Raw genomic sequence first — 18216 nt, 5'->3', positions numbered from 1 at the left:
ACTGTCAGCTGATTTCTCAACAGAAACTTTGCAGGCCAGAAGGGAGTGGCAAGAAATATTCAAAGTGATGAATACCAAGAACTTACAACCAAGATTACTTTATCCAGCAAAGCTATCATTCAGAATTGAAGGTCAGTAAAGAGCTTCACAGATAAGGAAAAGCTAAAGGAGTTCATCACCACCAAACCAGGATTAAATGAAATGCTGAAAGGTATCCTTTAAGAAGAGGAAGAGGAAGAAAAAGGTAAAGATACAAATTATGAACAACAAATATGCATCTATCAACAAGTGAATCTAAGAATCAAGTGAATAAATAATCTGATGAACAGAATTAACTGGTGATTATAATAGAATCAGGGACATAGAAAGGGAATGGACTGACTATTCTTGGGGGGGAAAGGGGTGTGGGAGATGCGGGAAGAGACTGGACGAAAATCGTGCATCTATGGATGAGGACAGTGGGTGGGGAGTGAGGGCGGAGGGTGGGGCGGGAACTGGGAGGAGGGGAGTTATGGGGGGGAAAAAAGAGGAACAAATGTAATAATCTGAACAATAAAGATTTAATTTAAAAAAACAAACAAACAAACAAAAAAACCTTAAATGTAAGTCTCAAAACCATAAATATCCTAGAAAAAAATGTAGACAGTAATATCTTGGAGATTTCTTATAGCAACAGTTTTTTCTGATATATCTCCCCAAGCAAGGAAAACAAAAGAAAAAATAAACAAATTGGAGTACATCACACTAGAAAGCTTTTGCACAGCAAAGGAATCCATCAACAAAATGAAAAGACGTCCCACTGAATGGAAAACATATTTGCCAATGATACATCTGATAGGGGTTAATGTACAAAATTTATAAAGAACTTATACAACTCAACACACACATACACACAAAAAACAAACCAAAAAAAAAAAAAAACCCACACCAAACAATCCAATGAAAAAATGGGCAAAGATATTGAAAACTTATTTGAAGAAATAATGAGAAAATTTCCCTTACCTGGTAAAAGAAATAGACTTATAAATCTAAGAAGCACAAAAAGTCCCAAACAAGATGAACCCAAAGAGGCCTACACCAAGACATATCATAATTACAATACAAAAGGTTAAAGACAGAGAGAGAATCTTAAAAGCAGCAAGAGAAAAGCAGTTAGTTACCTCCAACGGAGCACCCATACAACTGTCAGCTGATTTCTCAACAGAAACTTTGCAGGCCAGAAGGGAGTGGCAAGAAATATTCAAAGTGATGACTAGCAAGGAACTATAACTAAGATTACTCTACCCAGCAAAGTTATCATTTAGAATTGGTCAGACAAAGAGCTTCGCAGACAAGAAAAAGCTAAAGGAGTTCATCACCACCAAACCAGTACTACATGAAATGTTGAAGGGTACTCTTTAAGAAGAAAAAAAGAAGAAAAAAAATAAGATTAAAAAATATGAACAATAAAATGGCACTATATACATACCTATCAACAATTGAATCTAAAAATCCAAATAAATGAACAAGGAATCTAATGAACAAAATAAACTGATGAACAAAATAGGACCAGAAGCATGGAAACATGGAATAGACTGACGAACCTCAGAGAGGGTTGGGGGTGGGAAGAGATTAGCCAAAGAACATGCATACATGCATTACCTATGGACACAAACAATAGGGTGGTGAAGGCCTAGGGTTGGTTGGGAACTGGGTGGGAGGGGAGAGGTAATGGGGGGGAAAATCAGGACATCTGTAATACTCTCGATAATACAGATATATTTTAAAAGACTAGTTTGCAAATACCAAGGGGTTAACCAATAACAAACAGAGGAAGTAAACAAAAAATGGGGAAAGGATCTGTATAGACTCTTCTCCAAAGAGGACATATAAAGGTGGCTTCAGACATATGAAAAGATGCTCAATGTCACTAATCATCAGAGAAATGCAAATTAAAACTACAACAATATATCACCTTACACTTGTCAGAATGACTATCATCCATAAATGAACAAGCAATAAATGTTGGTGAGGATGTGGACAAAGGGGAACCCTCAAGTACTGTTGGTGGGAATGAAGGTTAGTGCAGCCACTGTGGAAAATTGACAGACCCATTAAAGAATAGTTGTGTTTGTGTGAAGTGAACTGCTCAATACTCACTTGAGAATGTGATAATGATCCCTGGTGCTTTTGAATTCACATTTGAATCTCCAGAATCTTCAGAGGTTTATTCCCAAAGGCAAACAATAATAAAAACATGCCTACTATATAACATCAGTGAGTTTAATTTATTTCTGTAAGATGAATGAATTCCTATGTCAACAGGTAAGATTTGGCTTTTGTGAGGAATCTATGATTGCCATTTATTCTTTAAAGTTGCACTCACAAGGCCTGGTGGAGAAACAAGGCAGATGTAATCAAACAGTCAGCTAGCAAGTAACCTTAGCTGAATTAACCCAAGTTTCTACAGTCTACTTAGTGCAGTGGTTCTCAACCTTCCTAATGCCACGACCCTTTAATACAGTTCCTCATGTTGTGGTGACCCCCAACCATAAAATTATTTTCATTGCTACTTCATAACTGCAATTTTGCTACTGTTATGAATCGTAATGTAAATATCTGATATACAGGATGTATTTTCATTGTTACAAATTGAACATAATTAAAGCATAGTGATTAATCACAAAAACAATATGTAATTATATATGTGTTTTCCGATGGTCTTAGGCGACTCCTGTGAAAGGGTTGTTCGACCCCCAAAGGGGTCGCGACCCACAGGTTGGCGACCCACAGGTTGAGAACTGCTGACTTAGTGGGTATAAAGAAATATAATTTAGGATACTATGACTTCTCATTCATCCACCCATAAGACCAGAAATTCACATGATCTTTCCCACTATCTAAACTTGGCACTCAACCATAATGCTAATTAATTCACTGGCTTTGAGATGCTTTGGAGTCTTAATGTTTGTAAATATCCAAAATCTCCCTTTGTTCATTGTTCTGAATGCTTTAGCTTACAGGCAACCTGATACTTTTGACCAAGTTGAGAATTAACAGACAAAAACTTGGAGACAGGGTTCAGTCTGGCCATGAGCTGGGTGACACTGGGTAAACTTGTGAATGTTTTAGGCTGTAACTTTATTCAGCTGCTTACTATTTTGAAACTAAATTTATTTCATTTTGTAATACTCTAATTATAAAACATTGTTATATTAGGAAATGATTTGATTTACTTAAGTAAATTTATACAATATTTAGGTTAATATATTTTTTATTGATTCAGAGAGTAAGGGAGAGGGAGAGAGAGAGATAGAAACATCAATGATAAGAGAGAATCATTGATTGGCTGCCTCCTGCATGTCCCCTACTGGGGATCGAGCCCACAACCAGGCATATGCCCTTGACCAGAATTGAACCCAGGACCCTTCAGTCCACAGGCTGACGCTTTATCCACTGAGCCAAACCAGGTAGGGCTAGGTTGATATTTTAAACTACTTGATATAATAATAGTTTAATTGTAAATGTTAGATATAATAAATTTATAATAGGTATCTTCATTTGTAATCTCATGTGAAATTTCTTTCTATTTCTTAATTGCCCTATTAAAAATTATAATTCTTTTAAAAAATGATCTTGTTTTATTGACAGAAACTGTAATCTTTCTGATTAACTCTGCACCTCTTTTACACAGTAGCTGTAAAAAGGGTTTGTTACCCATCCATTTCTGAGAGACTCAACTTCATTATGAGTATTAATTTCATTTACAGTGTAGTTATAAAAGAAATGGACTGACTTCAAACTGCCTGAGATTCACAACTTGATTCCATCACTTGCTATATAACTTGCTGAGTCACTTTACAATATCAAATCAGTTTTTTCATCTATAAATGTAAGTCCTCAATATTATTTCATTAAAATTAATATAGAACTATATATCTAAAATTTTCACACTGCTTACCATTCAGTAAACCTTCAAAAAGAGCTATTATGTTTCCATTATATAATCCTACATTTATATACTTCTCTTTTATACTGACAATTCCTATTTGCTATTCTCATAAGTCTTATGTTTTTAATGTTTAAATTTAAAGCCACTTAAAGCCATTTTATAAATTGATAATATAAAAAGATCTACATTATCTGAAGTGGGTTCTTTAATGCTTCTGCTAAAAACAATCTTAAAAATATGCAAGATTCACTGCATGTAGCTCTGGACTCATAAAAAACCTCCTAACTTAGCATGGATAATTATTTTGTTTCTAATAACTCCCATGTGTATTAATGAAAATATAAACCACTGAATTCAAACTTCTTTAACATAATCTTTCATCACTCGTTCCTTTGGTAGCAGCAACATTATCTCATGGATTCCCTGGGTGATGGAAACCACACGGCAGTGACAGGCTTCATTTTACTGGGCTTAACTGATGACCCCATCCTTAAAGTCATCCTCTTCATGATCATCCTGTGTATCTACCTGGTGACTGTATCTGGCAACCTCAGCACAATCATTCTTATCAGAATCTCTCCTCAGCTCCATCATCCTATGTATTTTTTTCTGAGCCACCTGGCTTCTGTAGACATAGGATTTTCAACTTCTGTCACACCCAATATGCTTGTCAATTTCCTGGTGGAGAGAAATCCCATCTCCTATCATGGATGTTGCACCCAGCTTGGTTCAACTGCATTCTTTGGGACAGTGGAGTGCTTCCTTCTAGCTATCATGGCGTATGATCGCTTTGTGGCAATCTGCAGCCCACTGCTTTATTCAACCAAAATGACCACACAAGTCTGTGTGCAGTTCCTCATAGTGGCTTATGTGGGTGGTTTTCTCAATGCTTCCTCCTTTGCTATTTGCTACTATTTTTTATTCTTCTGTGGACCAAATCGAGTCAATCATTTTTTCTGTGATTTTGCTCCTCTAGTTGAACTCTCCTGTTCTGACAGCAGTATCCCTGCAGTTGTCCCCTCATTTACATCTGGTTCCATCATTGTGTTCACAGTGTTTGTCATAATTGTCTCCTACATGTACATCCTCATCACCATTCTGAAGATGCGCTCCAATGAGGGGCGCCACAAGGCCTTCTCCACCTGCTCATCCCACCTCACAGCCGTCACCTTGTTCTATGGGACCATCACATTCATATATGTGATGCCCAAGTCCATTTACTCAACTGAACAGAACAAGGTGGTATCTGTGTTCTACACGGTGGTGATCCCCATGCTGAATCCCATCATCTACAGCCTCCGGAACAATGACATTAAGGGGGCTCTGAAGAGAATGCTTCACAAGATAATATTTTCTTAGTGAAGCCTGCTATTTTGTGGCATTTGATATGATAATATGTCATAAATATAATAAAAGGAAATTGAGTGTCTGTGGTCAAGATATATTCATCCATATGTCATTAGCCAGTGTGGAGCTATTGTGTGAAGATAGGGGGTAGATTTTCTGATATCAAATAGTATTAGAGGCCCATTATCAGTTACTTCTAACAAATTAGCCTAAATTTATAATTATGAACACAAATTTTTTAACATAAAAATACTTTATATACTTAAAATCCCCTTAAATATTATTCATTTTTTCAAAAGTTGTTTTCTGTCATGATTATTGTACCTCCAAACCTTTAAGACTGTGTCTACTTTCTATAGAAGCTTATCCTAAAATAAACGTGATAATTATAGTTATAACTGAGTACATTATGAGTAGAAAAGACCAAGTGCAACCAGACAGTAAAGTTACTGATGACACTCTTCTTGGAGGAAGGTTATCAGCTGGGGAAGTGCTCTGTGGAGTCATAAATTGTGACCTGTGTTCCTCATCTCTGGCTCCAGCGTAGTTACAGGGGACATCATTATTGAACAGGATGAGATGCCCCTGACTACCCTGTGAATTCTTCTGTCAGGTCAAAACAGTGATTCTCTGTGGGAAGGAGCAGGGATCCTGATATTTTCATAGACTGAGTGAACAAAATCTTGGAGTGATTTGTTCATGATTAGATTTGCATCCTGTTAAGGAAGCTTGAGGGAACTCCATTGTATTTTCTGTGAAGCTTAATTTACCTCTATATACTAAATGACTACCACATGTATTTCTCTTTCCCTGGCGTCTACTCAGTATTTTAGATAAAAATATTTTTGTCTATTGAATCCTCAGCATTAACTATCTAAAATTATGTAATTATCTTTTTCCATCCCAACTTATTTTCCTCCAGTGTTTCACATTATCCAATCAATTTACCGATTCTGAAACCTGAGAGTAATTTCTTTCATTCTGAGCCTAATATTTATTTACTATTTCTCTTCATTTTCATTGTCAGCACTTCTACTCCAAGCTACCAGCTTATGCATTTATTTCACAACTAGAGGCAAGGTGCACGAAATTCATGCAGGATAGGGTTCCTAGGTCTGGCCTCCCCGCCTCCTCCTTCCCTCACTCCCTCAGTGTGCCAGCCGCAGCCACCACTGCTGCCTCTGCCACTGCTGCTGGTTGCCCGCCATGTTCTGCACCACCCCCTGGTGGTCAGTGCCCGTCATAATGAGCGATCAAACTCTCCCTCTCCCAGTCGAACTCCCAAAGCGGACAATCTGCATATTAGCCATATATATATGTGTATGGTACCCATAGGATAGCTAATTTTATGTGTGAAGTTGGATTTGGCGGGGCTCTGGTGACCAGTTTGTTCAAACACCAGTGTAGATTTTGCTGAATAGGTATTTTGTAGATGTGATTGACATTTAAATCAGTAGACTTTGAATAAAGGAGGCTAATCTCCATAATATGGGTGGCCTTCATCCAATCAGTTGATATGCCAAATACAAACAAACAAACAAACAAACAAAATAACAACAACACAAACAAGGTCCCTGAAAAGGATGGGTTCTGTCTCTTGGTTGCCTTAAAACTCAACACTGTGACATCAATTCTTTCTGAAATTTTATCTGCAGGACTGCCTTTGGATTTTGGAACTGCCAGTTCCACAACTGTCTATGCCAATTCCTTAAAATGTCTATCTCTCAATGGCTCTATCTATCTATCTATCTATCTATCTATCTATCTATCTATCTATCTATCTATCATCTCCTATTGGTTTTATTTCTCTAGAGAATACTAATACAAACCTAATTACTTTTTCTCCTTACAGCTCTTATTCTCTTCCCATCATTCCCCATACGTCAATCATATCCATAAATCTAAGTAAATTAATTTCTTTGTTTATATCCCTAAAGATGTTAGAATAAAGACAACAATTCTGAGCATGGCCTACAAAGTCTTGAGCATGGCCCATGTTTCTTTTTCCACTCTTAACGCACTTCCCTTGATCTCCAAACACATATTAGTAAACTCTAGTAATCAACCATTGGCTTTCTGTCAATAATCATGTCTATGTTCTTTACCACATCAGGGCCAACTCATATGCAGTCGCTCTATGTGAAATACATTTTTGTCTTCACCTCGGTAATGCCTAATGATGCTATACCATAAGTACCAACCTAAATACTGCTTTCTATCCTTTGGAAAGTCTTCTTGAGGTTTCAGTCCACCTGTAAATTAAGTAAACCTGTTATCCCTCTGTAGAACCCTGCATATTTTCTTCAGAATATTCTGTGCACTTGTAATTGAATATTCAATATTCGTTTTCTCCACAATGTTGGAAACATCATATAGATAGCAAAAATGTCTTTTTCTCTTCCTATGCATCTATTTTCATAGCAGCATAAATGCCTAGTTGAAATGAATGAAGCAATTAATGCATGAGTGGATGGCTGAATGAAGCTTTTGCTGTGTCATGAACCACTGGTTCTGCTGTCTTTGAATCCTGGCCACTGATTGAATGTTTCACTGTAATTCTGTTTGTGTTAGATCTTGCTACAACTGTGACAGGCCATTATACAAACTCATGCTCACCATAATTAAGACCTTGCATCCACACTGATTAACAGATTAGCAATTAGAATCCCAGCATAGTTATTAAAAGATTTGTAAACATGTTATGTTAAATAATGTCTTTCTCATATATTTGCATGGTTAGAGAGTTCGAAAATCTGGGGGGTCAAATATTAGTAAGGGTAGTAGTGGCAACATTAAGAGTATTAGCAAGAGAAGCTAACAATGTGAGATTGTTTACTACATTCCAGGTACTGCTGTCAGAGATCTACAAGTATTAAGCCAATTAATTATCAAAATACCACTATGAAGTTTGTTTTTATCTGTATTTTACAGAGGATGTAACTGGGGCACATAAAGGTTAAGCAAAAACTCAGTCACAAATATCTTCTTAATACTTTTTCTTCTTTTAGATACATAGTCTGTCAAGGGATAGAATGAGGAATTCTCTGAGAATAAAACAAGACCCATACATATGCTGCTTATAAGAGAATCACTTCAGATCAAAGGGCACACACAAACTTAAAGAGATGAAAAAAGATATTACAAGCAAATGTAACCAACAAAGAAATTGGGGTACCAATACTTATATCAGACAAAATAGACTAAAAAATGCTATAATAAGATACAAAGAAGGACATTACATAATGATAGATGCAGCAACCCAACAAGATGATATAACCCTTATAAACATTTATGCACCTAATACAGGAGCACTTAAATATATAAAGCAAATTTTGTCGAACATAAAGGGAGAGATCAACAGTAATAACATCACAGTAGGAGACTTTAATACCATTGGCATCAGTGAGCATATCATCCAGACAGGAAAATCAACAAGGAAACAGCAGTCTTAAATGACACATTAGACTAGATGAATTTAATTGATATTTTTAGAACATTTCACACCAAAGCAGCAGAATATACATTCTTTTCCAGTGCACATGGTATATTTTCCAGGATAGAACATATGTTAGGCTACAAAATAAGTTTCAATAAATTTAAGATTAAAATCATATCATGCACCTTCTCCAATCACATTGGTATGAAACTAGAAATCACTTACAAGAAGAAACCTGAAAAGTATTCACACAGGTGGAGGATAAGCAACAAGCCACTACCCAATGATGGGTTAACAGGGAGATCCAGGAAGAAATAAAGAAATACCTCGAGGCAAGTGAAAATGAAACCACAATGACCCAAACATCTATGAGACACAGGCAAAATAATTCTAAGAGAGAAATTCATAGCAATACAGGTCTACCTCAAGAAAGAAAAAATATTAAATAAACAACCTAAACTTACATTTAAAGGAACTAGAAAAACAACAACAAACAAGACCCAGATTGAGTAGAGGGAAAGAAATAATAAAAGAATAAAAATAAAAAATTTGAATCTGAAATAACAACAGAAACAAGTTACTGTAATCAAGAGCTACTTTTCTGGATAAAATTGCTAAGCCTTTTTCCCAGTGGTTCTCAACCTTCTGGCCCTTTAAATACAGTTCCTCATGTTGTGACCCAACCATAAAATTATTTTTGTTGCTACTTCATAACTGTAATGTTGCTACTGTTATGAATTGTAATGTAAATATCTGATATGCAGGATGGTCTTAGGTGACCCCTGTGAAAGGATCGTTCGACCGCCAAAGGGGTTGCGACCCACAGGTTGAGAACCCCTGCTTTAGCCAGACTCTTTCTTCAATAACAAGAGAGACAGGGCCCAAATAAATAAAATCAGGAATGACAGAAAAGTGATGACCGACACCACAGAAACATCCTATATAATAAAGAGGTAATATGCAAATTGACCATCGTGCCTCATACAAGATGGCCACCCCCATGTGGTCACAAGATAGCCACCACAAGATGGCCGGCAGGGGAGGGCAGTTGGGGACGGTCAGGCCAGCAGGGGAGGACAGTTAGGGGTGACCTGGCCAGCAGGGGAGAGCAGTTGGGGGGGGCCAGGCCTGCAGGGGCGGGCAGTTGGGGGCGACCAGCCCAGCAGGGGAGGGCAGTTGGGGGTGATCGGGCCAGCAGGAGAGGGCAGTTGGGGGCAATTGGGCCTGCAGGGGAGCAGTCAGGTGTATATCAGGCTGGCAGGGGAGTGGTTAAGGGGTGATCAGGTAGGCAGGCAGGCAAGTGGTTGGGAGCCAGCAGTCCCAGATTGTGAGAGGGATGTCCGACTGCTGGTTTAGGCAGGATCGGGCCTAAACCGGCAGTCGGACATCCCCCTAAGGGTCTCAGATTGGAGAGGGTGCAGGCTGGGCTGAGGGATCCCCCCTCCAATGCACGAATTTTGTGCACCAGGCTTCTAGTACAGATTATTAAAAAAATACATTGAACAATGATATCCCAACAAATTACACAACCTGGAGAAAATGAAGGAAATCCTAGAAATATATAATTATCCAAGGCTGAATCAGGTAGAAAAATAAAATCTGAAAGGACAAATATCAACTAATAATATCAAATCAGTAATTTAAAAATTCCCAACCAACAAAAGACAAAGAAAAGTCCTAAACCAGATGGCTTCACAGGTACATTTTACCAAACATCCAAAGAAGCATTAATACCTATGCTTTTCAAAGTGTTCCAAAAATTGAAGAGGATGGATGGCTCCCAAGCTCATTTTATGAAGCCAGCATTACCTTGATACCAAAATCAGACAAATACATTATAAAACATGAAAATAATAGGCCAATATCTCTGATGAATATAGAGATAAAAATCCTCAACAAAATATCTGCATATCAAACTACACTACAAGGCCACAGTAGTGAAAACAGCATGATACTGGCATAAAAACAGGCATACATAGTCCTAGCTGGTTTTGCCCAGTGGATAGAGCATCGGCTTGCGGACTGAAGTGTCTCAGGTTCGATTCCAGTCAAGGGCACATGCCTGGGTTGTGGGCTGAATCCCTAGTGGGGGACGGAGGGGGGGGGGGCGCGTGCAGGAGGCAGCCAATCAATGATTCTCTATCATTGTTGATGTTTCTATCTCTCCCTCTCCCTTCTTCTCTGAAATCAATGAAAATACATTTTTTTAAAAAGGCATTATACATCAATGGAACAGAATATAGAGTCCAGAAATAAACCCATACCTTTATGGTCAATTAATATTTAACAAAAAAAGACAAGAACATATGATGGGGTAAAGACAATCTATTCAATAAATGGTGTTGGGAAAATTGGAGAGATACATGCAAAAAATTGAAACTAGACCACCTCCTTATAGCATAAACAAACATAATCTCAAAATGGGTTAAAAACTTAAATTTAAGTCTCTAAATCATAAATATCCTAGAAGAAAATGTAGGCAGTAAGATCTCAGAGATTTCTTGTAGCAATATTTTTTCTGATATATCTCCTTGAGCAAGGAAAACAAATAAAAAATAAACAAATGGGACTACATCACACTAGAAAGCTTTTTGCAATGCAAAGGAATCCATCAACAAAATGAAAAGACAACCACTGAATGGGAGAACATATTCACCAATGATACATCTAATAGGGGGTTAATATCAAAAATTTATAAAGAACTTATACAACTCAACACCAAACAATCCAATTAAAAATTTGGCTAAGATACTGAAAACCTATTTGAAGAAATAATGACAGAAAATTTTCCGTACCTGGTGAAACAAATAGACTTACAAGTCCAGGAAGCAAAGAGAGTCCCAAACAAGATGAACCCAAAGAGGCCTACACCAAGACACATCATAATTAAAATGCCAAAGGTTAAAGACAAAGAGCTAATCTTAAAAGCAGCAAGAGAAAAGCAGGTAGTTACCTACAAGGGAGTACCCATACAACTGTCAGCTGATTTCTCAACAGAAACTTTGCAAGGCAGAATGGAGTAGCAAGAAATATTCAAAGTGATGTCTAGCAAGGACCTACAACCAAGATTACTCTACCAAGCAAAGCTATCATTTAGAATTGAAGGTCAGATAAAGAGCTTCACAGACAAGAAAAAGCTAAAGGAGTTCATCACCACCAAACCAGTGCTTTATGAAATGTTGAAGGGTACTCTTAAGAAGAAGAAAAAGAAGGGGGAAAAAATCTATATATATAAAAGGCTAATATGTAAATTGTCTGCTCAGGAGTTTGCTTGCTATGACGTGCACTGACCACCAGGGGGCGGATTGGAACATGGCAGGCGACCAGCAGTGGCGGCAGGGCATTGAGGGAGCTAGGGAAAGAGGAGGCAGGGAGGCCAGGCCTAGGGACCCTACCCTGCATGAACTTCGTGCACCAGGCCTCTAGTAAGATAATAAAATGGCAATAAATACATATTTATCAACAATTGAATATAAAAATCCAAATAAATGAACAAGGAATTTAATGAACAAAACAAACTGATAAATAAAATAGAACCACAGGCATGAAAACGTGGAATAGACTGATGAATCTCAGAGGGAAGTGGTGGAGGGGGAGGGGGCGGGAAGAGATTAACCAAAGACCATATGCATATATGCATTGCTTATGGACACAAACAATAGGGTGGTGAAGGCCTGGGGTGGCATAGGAACTGGGTGGAGGTGGGTAACGGGGGGGGGGGGGGGGGGGGGAAGAACTGGGGACATCTGTAATACTCTCAACAATAAAGGTTTTTTAAAAAGATTAAACAGTTTGCAAACACCAAGATGTTAACCAATAAAAACTAGTGAAAGTAAAAAAAAAAAAAATTGGGAAAGGAGCAGGATAGACACTTCTCCCAAGAGGATATGCAGGTGGCCAACAAACATATGAAAAGATGCTCAATGTCACTAATCATCAGAGAAATGCAAATTTAAAATCACAATGAGATATCACCTCACACTTGTCAGAATGACTATCATCCATAAATGAACAAACAAGTGTTGGTGAGGATGTGGAAAAAAGGGAACCCTCAAGCACTGTTGGTGGGAATGAAGGTTGGTGCAGTCACTGTGGAAAATTGACAGACCCATTAAGATTACTTGTGTGTGTGTGAAGTGAACTGCTCAATACTCACTTGAGAATGTGATAATGATGCCTGGTACTTTTGAATTCACATTTGAATCTCCAGAATCTTCAGAGGTTTATCCCCAAAGGCAAACAATAATTAAAACATGCCTACTATATAACATCAGTGAGATTAATTTATTTCTGTAAGATGAATGAATTCCTATGTCAACAGGTAAGATTTGGCTTTTGTGAGGAATCTATGATTGCCATTTATTCTCTAAAATTGCACTCACAAGGCCTGGTGGAGAAACAAGGCAGATGTAATTCAGCAGTCAGCTAGCAAGTAACCTTAGCTGAATGAATCCAAGTTTCTACAGTCTTTTCAGTGGATATAAACAAATATAATTCAGGGTACCAGGACTCCTCGTTTATCCACCCATAAGACCAGAAATTCACATGATCTTTCCCTCTCTCTAAACTTGACACTCAACCATAATGCTAATTTGTAAATTCACTGGCTTTGAGATGCTTTGGAGACTTACTGTTTGTAAATATCCAAAATTTCCATTTATTCATTGTTCTGAATGCTTTAGCTTACAGGCAACCAGAAACTTTTTTTTTTTTTTTTGTAGAAGAATGGCTTTAAAGTGCCCATTTAGAGGCCGGGGACCCAAGCCCTGCTCCAATTTCTTGGGCAAGCATCAAGCCCTGTGGCTAGAGTCATCTTGGGCAAGCATGAGGCCCCATTTTTCTCTGATCAAAGATAAACTTGGAACTTGGTATCAGAAGCCTCAAGCCACTCAATTAAAATGATATGATTGTTTTCTTATCTGATAAGTGCCTTTGTAACCCTAGGAGATAAAAAAGGTATAGAAACTATTAATTAAATCAAATATATACTAAAGGTTTAAGGTTACATCTAGGAACCTTTTTGTGTAAATTAATATTCAAGTCCATAAATGTTTAAGAGAATTTGCATATTAAAGTATCCAACAAATTAGACTTGTGAATCTAATATAAAATGTGTTACTTTTAGGCTTATGATTTTAAGTTGAAAATACTTAGATGCTTTCTTAAGTTTATATAAAATACTGGAGTTACCATATTTTTATGTTTAACATATTTTTGAAAATTTTTTCAAGTATTATATAAATCAGAATATTGATCAATCACACATTTGGAGCACTGAAAAATAAAAGTGCAATATACTGAACTTTAAGGGCAATATTTTAGAGGAAATTATAATGGTCCCCCTTCAATATGATTCTAAATATTTGCTGGATTGACAAAGAGAATTACGAAACTAGCAGGTTCAACTTAAAAGCTCCAGGGAAAAGAAGAGAGTTTCCTACCCAGAATGTTAATATAAATTTTGAAACAAAAGTAGACCCCGAATAATCTTTTATGTGTCAATGCTCTCTCTCCTCCCTCACTCACTCCCAGTACCGAAAAGCTTACATTGAAAACATACTCCAGCCTTCTGCAAGCGAACTGTGAAACCCATTGCTGTAAGCTGTGGGCAGTCACTGAAGGATTTTCATGATAGTTAACCCTGATTGAATGCGTCAATAAATAATCCTTGGGGCCAATTCAATGCCAGTGGGCCAGGCGCTTTGGGCTACCAGCCGTGGGCAAACTACGGCCCGTGGGGATCCGGCCCATTTGAAATGAATAAAACTATTGAAAAAAAAGACCGTACCCTTTTATGTAATGATGTTTACTTTGAATTTATATTAGTTCACACAAACACTCCATCCATGCTTTTGTTCCGGCCCTCCTGTCCAGTTTAAGAACCCATTGTGGCCCTTGAGTCAAAAAGTTTGCCCACCCCTGGAGACAGCTCTGCTTCTCTGCTTTGCTCTTTGCCGGCCAGGGACACATGGGTTTCATTCTTCCGTGGGAAGAGAAAGTTCACTCTCGCAACCAGATACTTTTGACCAAGTCAAGAACATACAGCCAGAAAACTGGGAGGTGAGGTTCAACCTGGCCATGAGCTGGGTGAAGCTGAGTAAGCTTCTGAACTTTTTAGGCTATAATTTCATTCATCTTATTTTGTTGAAAATAAATTTGTTTCATTCTGTAATACTCTATTTATAAAACATTGTTATTTTAGGAAATTATTTTATTTGCTTAAATAAATTTATACAATATTTAGGTTGATTTCAAACTACTCAATATAATAATAGTGTAATTGGAAATGTTAAATATACATAATAAATTTACAATAGGTGTCTTTATTTGTAATCTCAATGTGAAATTTCTATCTATTTCTTCTTTTTCCTATTAAAAATTATAATTCTCCTTTTAAAAAATGATCTTGTTTTACTGATAGAAATTGTACTCTTTCTGATTAACCCTGCACCTCTTTCTCACAGCTGTAAAAAGGGTAATTTGTTACCCACCCATTTCTGAGAGACTCAACTTCATTATGAGTATTAATTTCATTTACAGTGCAGTTATAAAAGAAATGGACTGGCTTCAAACTGCCTGAGATTCACAACTTGATTCCACCACTTGCTACATAAACTTGCTGTCACTTTACAATGTCAAATCAGTTTCTTCATCTATAAATGTAAGTCCTCAAAATTATTTCATGAAAATTAATATAGAACTATATATCTAAAATTTTCACACTGTGCTTACCATTTAGTAAACTTGCAATAACTGCTAGCTATTATTCACATCTCCATTATATAATTTACACATTTTTTTATACTGACGATTCCTATTTGCTATTCTTATAAGCCTTATGTTTTTAATGATACATTTAGAGCCATTTAAGAACATTTTACAAATTTAAAATATAAAGAGAAAATGATCTACATTATGGGAATTGGATTCCCTCATGTTTCTGCTAAAAACAATTTTAAAGATATACAAGATTCACTGCACATAGCTCTGGACTCTAAAATAAACTCCAAACTTAGCATGAATAATTATTTTGTTTCTAATAACTCCCATGTGTATTAATGAAAATATAAACCACTGAATTCAAACTTCTTTAACATAATCTTTCATCACTGGTTCCTTTGGTAGCAGCAACATTATCTCATGGATTCCCTGTGGGGTGGAAACCACACGGCAGTGACAGGCTTCATTCTACTGGGCTTAACTGATGACCCCATCCTTAAAGTCATCCTCTTCATGATCATCCTGTGTATCTACCTGGTGACTGTATCTGGCAACCTCAGCACAATCATTCTTATCAGAATCTCTCCTCAGCTCCATCATCCTATGTATTTTTTTCTGAGCCACCTGGCTTCTGCTGACATATGCCTTTCAACTTCTATCACACCCAATATGCTTGTAAATTTCCTGGTGGAGAGAAATCCCATTTCCTATCATGGATGTATCACCCAGCTTGGTTCAGGTGCCTTCTTTGGGACAGTGGAGTGCCTCCTTCTGGCTATCATGGCATATGATCGCTTTGTGGCAATTTACAAACCACTGTTTTATTCAACCAAAATGTCCACACAAGTCTGTGTCCAGTTCCTCATAGTGGCTTATGTGGGTGGTTTTCTCAATGCTTCCTCCTTTGCTATTTGCTACTATTTTTTATTCTTCTGTGGACCAAATCGAGTCAATCATTTTTTCTGTGATTTTGCTCCTCTAATTGAACTCTCCTGTTCTGACAGCAGTATCCCTGCAGTTGTCCCCTCATTTACATCTGGCTCCATCATTGTGTTCACAGTGTTTGTCATAATTGTCTCCTACATGTACATTCTCATCACCATCCTGAAGATGCGCTCCAAAGAGGGGCGCTGCAAGGCCTTCTCCACTTGTACTGCCCACCTCACAGCAGTAAGTCTGTACTTTGGGACCCTCACATTCATATATGTGATGCCCAAGTCCAGCTACTCAACTGAACAGAATAAGGTGGTATCTGTGTTCTACACAGTGGTGATCCCCATGTTGAACCCCATCATCTACAGCCTCCGGAACAATGACATTAAGGGGGCTCTGAAGAGAGTGCTTCTCAAAAAAATAATTGCTTAGTGAAGCCTGTTATTTTGTGGGATTTGATATAATAATATATCATAAATATAATAATAAAAGGAAACTGCGTGAACAATTATATCCCAACAAATTAGACAACCTGGAGGAAATAGAGAAAATCCTAGAAACATATAATCCTCCAAGGCTGAATCATGTTGAAAATAAAATTTGAACAGACAAATAACTACTAATAAAATCAAATCAGTGATTTAGAAACTCCCAACACGCAAAATTCCTAAATCAGATGGCTTCACAGGTATATTTTACAAAACATTCAAAGGAGAATTAATATCTATTCTTTTTTTTAATACACACACACACACACTCTGGTTAAAAAATGGGCAGCAGGCCTGAATGGACATTTCTCCAAAGAAGACATACAGAAGGCCAAAAGATATAAGAAAAGATGCTCAAATTACCAATCATCAGAGAAATTAAAATCATAATGAGATATCACCTCACACTTGGGATATATTCCTAGAAGTGGGATCACTGGGTCAATAATGGTTATCATAAAAAATCAACAAATAACAAGTGTATATGAGGACATGGAGAAAAGGGCCCCTTGTGCACTGTTGTTGGGATTCCAAATTGATACAGTCACTATGAAAAATGGTATGGAGGTTCCTCAAGTAATGAAAATAGAACTACCTCATGATCCAGCAATTCTACTTCTGGGTATTTATCTGAAAAAAACTGCAAAACACTAATTTGAAAATATATCTGCACACCTATGTTTACTGCAGCATTATTTACAATAGCCAAGATATAGTGGCAACCTTAGTGTCCATTAACACCAAAGGGATGAAGAAAATGTGTTATATCCATTGAATATGACTTACCCGTAAAAAATGAAATCTTGCCATTTGTGACAACATGAATGGACCTAGAGCAGTGATGGCGAACCTTTTGAGCTCCGCATGTCAGCATTTTGAAAAACCCTAACTTTGGTGCCGTGTCACATATAGAAATTTTTTGATATTTGTAACCATAGTAAAACAAAGATTTGTATTTTTGATATTTACTTTATATATTTAAATGCCATTTAACAAAGAAAAATCAACCAAAATAATGAGTTCGCGTGTCACCTTTTTTTTATCCACACCTCTGATGATGGGCACTTGGGCTGTTTCCAGACTTTAGCAGTTCTAAATTGTGCTGCTATGAACATAGAAGTGCATATATTCATACTTATTGGTGTTTCCAGCTTCTTTGGATATATTCCTAAAAGTGGAGTCACTGGTCAAATGGAAGTTCTGTATTTAATTTTTTTGGGAAACTCCACACTATTTTCCATAGTGGTTGTACCAGTCTGCAGTCCCACCAACAGTGTACTACAGTTCCTTTTTCTCCACATGCTGGTCACCACTTGCTGTTTGTTAATTTATTGATGGTAGCCATTCTGGCAGGTATGAGG

The 18216-nt window shown here is 37.2% G+C and overlaps 2 protein-coding genes across 2 annotated transcripts; both read left to right on the top strand.

The window, feature by feature from the left end:
* Positions 1-4345: 4345 nt before the first annotated feature.
* LOC118663403 (olfactory receptor 502-like) lies at positions 4346-5290 on the top strand. Its single transcript, XM_036322966.1, has one exon. It carries the CDS (start codon positions 4346-4348, stop codon positions 5288-5290), a length of 945 nt encoding a protein of 314 aa, XP_036178859.1.
* Positions 5291-15854: 10564 nt separating this feature from the next.
* LOC118663401 (olfactory receptor 502-like) lies at positions 15855-16799 on the top strand. Its single transcript, XM_036322952.1, has one exon. It carries the CDS (start codon positions 15855-15857, stop codon positions 16797-16799), a length of 945 nt encoding a protein of 314 aa, XP_036178845.1.
* The last annotated feature ends 1417 nt before the right edge of the window (positions 16800-18216 follow it).

This window comes from Myotis myotis, unplaced genomic scaffold (genome assembly GCF_014108235.1).
Source record: "Myotis myotis isolate mMyoMyo1 unplaced genomic scaffold, mMyoMyo1.p scaffold_m19_p_10, whole genome shotgun sequence".
Taxonomy (NCBI): Eukaryota; Metazoa; Chordata; class Mammalia; order Chiroptera; family Vespertilionidae; genus Myotis; species Myotis myotis.
The sequence above is the reverse complement of the archived record's forward strand: the minus strand, read 5'-3'. Positions and strand labels throughout refer to the sequence as shown.

Excerpts from the sequence above, each read along its gene's own strand:
- LOC118663401 (XM_036322952.1), top strand. The coding sequence starts at position 15,855 with ATGGATTCCCTGTGGGGTGGAAACCACACGGCAGTGACAGGCTTCATT.
- LOC118663403 (XM_036322966.1), top strand. The coding sequence starts at position 4,346 with ATGGATTCCCTGGGTGATGGAAACCACACGGCAGTGACAGGCTTCATT.